This window comes from Phymastichus coffea, unplaced genomic scaffold, assembly GCF_024137745.1.
Source record: "Phymastichus coffea isolate CEN01 unplaced genomic scaffold, Cenicafe_Pcof_1.1 PCOF00128, whole genome shotgun sequence".
NCBI classification, from domain to species: domain Eukaryota; kingdom Metazoa; phylum Arthropoda; class Insecta; order Hymenoptera; family Eulophidae; genus Phymastichus; species Phymastichus coffea.
This window is the reverse complement of record NW_026706939.1, coordinates 634,022-639,616: the sequence shown is the minus strand read 5'-3', so window position 1 is coordinate 639,616 and position 5,595 is coordinate 634,022. Positions and strand designations below refer to the sequence as shown.

The 5,595-nt window shown below is 53.3% G+C and overlaps 1 protein-coding gene across 1 annotated transcript; it reads right to left on the bottom strand.

Moving 5' to 3' along the window:
- Positions 1–2,956: 2,956 nt before the first annotated feature.
- Positions 2,957–4,833, bottom strand: LOC131671556 (uncharacterized; the record flags this gene model as incomplete). The annotated part of the gene is made up of 1 exon (XM_058948056.1): positions 2,957–4,833. A coding segment is annotated over exon 1 (742 nt), but the record flags the coding sequence as incomplete, so codon positions are not given.
- Positions 4,834–5,595: the final 762 nt, after the last annotated feature.

Genomic DNA, 5,595 nt, shown 5'->3' with positions numbered 1-5,595 from the left:
AAAAAATTCGAGGAAAAAAAAAAAAAAGAGTCCTCGCGCGGACATCGGGCCCGCCGACGTACAGAGCGGACAACCTTTGCCATTAATTTTGCCGTGCGCGGCTTTGCTTTGCAGTCGCGCGCGCTTGGCAAGCGTACCTTGGGTTCCATTACCCTTGTTGTTAAACTTAGTACTGAACTATAGACCCGCAGCAGCTCCGCGGCGGCGAACGCCGACTCAGCGCGGCGGTTGCAGAGCCACGTGGCCGGAGACGTGTGGCCGCGCGCGGTGCATACGCATACACAGCGCCGAGTAAGCGAGAGGGAGCCTCGATTCCGAATCGACTGCCACCGCTACCGTTCTATCTCTCTACTGTGTGTGTGTGTGTGTGTGTGTGTGTGCATACGCGAAGCGTTATCGCGCGGCTTAACCGGCACGCGCGAGCGCGACGCCACTTTGTCACGATTGATACTATCGCCTACTTCTACGCTCGCGGCCTACTCCTCAATTATGCATCCTTAATTGGACGATCTGCCATTCCCCTCGCCTGCACGCGCAGCTGGCGCTTTCGTAAATAATGGCTATTACGCTGTTCTCTCTCCACCCCATATCTGCATTTCGTTGACACAACACACCTGCAAGCTTTCTTCTTTGTTTGCCCACCGTTGTTGCTCTGCACTAGATATGTGCAAGCGTGATAAAGAGTTTTCACGCTTGTTTGCTTTCTTCTGTTATACGCGAGTTTAAGGCGCCGTTTGTCAAACCGTCAACAGCGTAAATTCAGTTGCACTTTCAGATTACAACTTTACATCTTCTGTATTGGTAGACAACTTTGAAAAATTAACTTAAACAACTGCCAATTAACATTTTTTTAAATCTAAGTGCTTCTGTACATCAACGTATTCCTATCTATAATACAATTCTCACGTAACTTTCGTTGCTACACAAATTCATTGTCCCATAAAACGTCGCAAATGGAAAGCTGCCTGGGCAAATACATACATCGCAAACTCAAAGAAAGCGCAAAAATAGTGCCAAAAAGGAAAAAAATGCGTGGCAATGCAGCAGACGATACTGATAAGTTTCTATATGCGCGAAGCTCGTCAAAAATTTTTTCCGTCGCTGGTTGCAAGTCGTTCGCTCGTCACGCTTTCGATTCTGCGAAAGTCGTGATATAAAAGCTTCAGTCGCGCTGCGGTGGCGGCAAACAACCCCGTAGTCGAACATCTCATAAAAGCACGTTGCTGCAAGCTGCTGCGACGCTTGCGAGTAGTAGCCGTGCGATTGCATTTGGATATATCCGCGCGCCATCTCACTTTGCTAAGAAAAGCGGCAAACATGCCCTCTCTTTCTCTCTCTCTCTCTCTCTCTCTCTTTCATGTAGAAATTTCGCTACCACGATTTTCTTGCTTTATTCGAATGTTGCATGTACGCTCGAGTTACCGCTTGGCATTTCCAAAATCGCAATGGGATTCTAACTTGGACGAATTTTTTTAATCAATTTTTACCTTCAAATCTATTTTTATTTCGATAGTACAGTGAATTACTGCTTTTAAAGCCTCAATTACTTGTCCAAATACAGCATCACATGGATACGTGAAAATTTCAATTTTCAAATCTCGATGTTATCGGGTTTGAATAGATACAACTATTCTTCAATAATCGTGATTCAAAAGTTAAAAAAGATTCGATGTACGGTTGGAACACGTTTGAAATTACGAAATTTCCCGTAAATTGTAAATTTAAATGCGCAATATGTTGCAGAATAGACTTTCTAACGTAACGTCCCAAGTGGTATTTCGAAAGTATCGTAATTGCATCGTTCATAATTTCTGCTAAATCTCCGGACTAGACGATGTAAAGAAAAATGAATCAGTGACGAGTGCGATTGCAAGATCGAGAGTGAAGAAACAATAAATCAGATGAAGCCGATAACAAATGGGCAACAGAGAGAGAGAGAGAGAGAGTGAGAGAGAGAGAGAGAGGGGGGGCGGTCGTGGCTGTACAAAAGCCGAAGCTAGTCCAGCAAATAGTAAATCGTATTAGCGCGAAAAGTGCAGCGTTATCCTCGCGTACGTGTGTGTGTGTGCGGGCGCGCTTGGCCTGGGCGGTAAAAAGCTCTCTCTCGCCAGGCAGGCAGGCAGGCAGGCTTTTTGCTCGCGTACATATAGCGCGACTCCGAAAGCCCCGAGTCCACGGGAATAAGGCGTTGCGGCACGCAACGCCGCCACGCGGGAGCCGGGACCAGTCACGCTGCCCCCGGTCGCGACGTGCTAGTCCGTGCAAGCACATAGTTTATTTTATTCTCTCTTTAGTTTTTTTATCTTCTCGTCGAGCTGCCCTATCACCTCGCCTATACTTTTTCACTTAGCTTAGCTGTCTCGAGCGCCGCGCTTACGGGAGCTCTTTGAATTTTACTTTTTGCATAAAGTTGCCTTTTATCTGCAGCGGTATGTCACTTTGTTTGAGCCGGTTGCGATCGTGAGATAAGCATAATCTATGTTCATATTTCATTTTACTTACCTGGCGGTTCGCCCTTTCCTCTCTTTAACAAGATCAATGTGTAGGACAATCGCGCTATATCGTCGATACGAGTAGCAGTGATCTCTCGTCACTTTCAGATTATTCGAGATTTATGAAACAACAAGTCCATTCGAGACTTAGAATATTAGACCTTCTTTCCTTTTTTTTCAAAGATGTTACGCATCGTTTATTAATTAATATTTGGATTTTTTTCATTACATAGATTATAACGTTAATGTCTACGATTAATAGAAAGCTACGATACAACAACAATATTGTTTTCTCAATCGCGTATAAAACCAATACAAGTTCGATATGTCATTGAAGCATGTTCCGATGAAAGCATCCTATATCCCAGCAGAAAGTTGGCGCAGTGGACGCCAGAGGGCGATCGGGCCTTCTCGAGCAACACTCAAGCAAAATATCCAAAGAGCAGAGAGAAGGTGCAACTTACCAGGTTCGGCGAACGTGATGATTTCGGAAGTCCTGGCGTAGAAGTCATCCATGACCTCGGGTTCGGGCGGTGGTGCCCCGTAGAGGTCGTCGTACTCCTGATAAGGTGGCACACGATTCTGTCCGTCCTGGGTATTGCCGTCGTCGCTAGTTCGCTGGTTATTCCGATAAGAGTAGTCGTCGACGCCGCCGCCACCGCCGAACCCGTACTCGTCGCCGGCGCCCAAGCGGTTCCTCTCGTAATCCTTGACGGCGTTGTGATACCGCTGGCGCTCGTGGTAACTGTGCGCGCGGACCTGCTGAGGCTGGAGCGCGGGCTGCGCCTCGGCGCGGTAAATCGTTTCGAGGGCGAGGCGCTTGGGCACCGAGGCGAGCGTGCGGTTGACGTCGGGCCTTGCCTTGAGGCCGAGTTTGCTGAGTATCTGGTGCTTGATCGCCTCGAGGCGAATCTCGTCGGGGTCGGGCCTGAGGGCCTGGCGGGCCGCGTGCGGGCAGCCGGGGCACGATTGTCTGGAGGCGCCGGCGAGACCGACGAGGCCCGCGAGCAGCAGCAGCAGCAGTAGCAGCAGCGGGATCAGCCACCTGTGCCAGTATCTGTACCTGTGCCAGCAGACGCCACCGCCGAAAGCTCGGCCGTTGCTGTTGGTGGTGGTGGCGGTGGCGGTGGCGGTGGTGGTGGTGCTGCTACTGCTGCTGACGGCGGCGCCGAGCTGGCGGCCGGCGGCAGCGGCCGGGCGGCTCATGTCGGCCGAGAGTCACCTCTTGCCACGCGCCGCGCCGCCGTCGCAGCCGTAGCCTCGAGGCCGATCGCCGCCGGTCCGCCTGCAGGTGAGCGCGCTGAAGCCTGACGCCAGCACAGCGGGGACCAAGGCCTCATCGCCCCGCAGCCCCATCACTGCTCGCTCGCGCTGGCTCGTTGCTGCTGACGCTGACGCTGCTGCTGCTGTCCACCGCCGCGTGCAGCTCTTAGCCGAGGTGCGCTCGTGCTAGCCTGGGCCATCGAGCGCACGGGCTTCCCTCGAGCTTCCCGCTCACTTCCGATGCCGAGGATACTCGCTGCCGAACTCTCGCCTGCGGCTGCCTCGCTGTCTGCGCGTCCGTGCACTGTTCGTGTCAGCCCAACCCGTCGCTCGACGCACCTCTTTAGACGGCGTGCTGCGCTCGGTGCGAAGTGTGTCGGATCGGCTCTTAGCGACAAATCACTCGTGGCCTTTGCTGCGCAAAGTTCTAGGGCCGTCTGGACTTTCGCGGGCACTTTCGATGTGTACCTAACGTTTCACTACGGGTAAGGCTGGGGCGATGCTGATGCACCATTTAAATAGTCTAGCGGCGCCACTCGAGCTCAGACAGCAGTCTCATCTGTCGCCGCCACCACCGCCGCCGCCACCGCCACCGCCGCCGCCGCTGCTGCGAACGTCAGACCTCGATCACCAGCTCTTATTTGTGTGCACTTCTCACGCGAGATTGACCACTGTGGCTCGCACGTCCGCGACTGGGCATTGGATGCTCGCGTTCGTCTAGTTCAGACACGATGCGCGCACCGGTCAGTCACGTGTCCTCGCTAAGTCGACCAGCTATCGCGATTCTCTTCGCTCGACTGCCCGTTCCTGGACCATTTGCGCGACAGCGGATGCGCCGCGAGCGCTTTTCTCGCTCGACTACCTTCCCCGGTGCCGCAGCGCGGTACAAAAGCAAGCGTATATCTCGGATAGAGTTGGGTCCAAAATGGTCGAGTCTGCGCGCAACTGAAATGCGTATTTGGTGTGTGAGCACAACGCACAAGCAGGCACGGATGTCTCAGCAGACGGCCCGAGTGGCTGCGCGAGCAACTGGCTGGCTTCAAATGGAAAAAAAGTGACGATCAACACCGGCGAAGCACGCTTGTCGGAGGCGCGCCTGACACTGAGGTTCATCCACCAGCAGCAGCAGAAACAGCAGCAGCGCGCCACCGCCACCGCCGCCGCCGCCGCCGCCGCCGCCGCCGCCACCGTCGCCACCATCAAGCGCCACTACCCACCCACGACGCCCAAGCGAGCGACACATCGACGGAGAGGCAGAGAAAAGTGAGCGGGATAGTCTCGCTCTCCCTCGCGAGACCGGCTACAATTCGCGAACGCCGGTGTAATCTTTTGCACTCTGTGTGCGTGGACGCGTGTACTATGCATGTCCGTCCGTCCGCCCGTCCGTCCGTCCGTCTGTTTGTCTGTCTGTCTGTCTGTCTATCTGTCTGTCTGACTTACTTGTCTGGCTGCGAGTTCTCTTGCTCTCTTTCGCTCTTTCTTCTGCATGGTTCCTGCGAGCGCGAGGCTATGCACAACGCGATAGCGCGTTCCGTCAGAGCGCAGGCGTCTGACCAATCTGGAATAAACTCTAGAATCGCCTCTCCCTCCGTGCATTATAAGCACCACGTGGCGATCGCGTGGCCGTTCGCTGCTGTTGTCGTCACTTCAACCGATTGCACTGCCCGAGCTTGCAGGATTGGTCGTCTTGCCGGTCGACGATTGGCCATCTGGCGATTACATCGGGGATTGGCTGTCGTTCGTGCTGTCCCATCGACTCCATTGTTTTTCAATAATTCCAACGGCGCTCTTTCCGATTGAGAATTTTATCTATGGAAAATCGAAATGGCGTATCGATCGA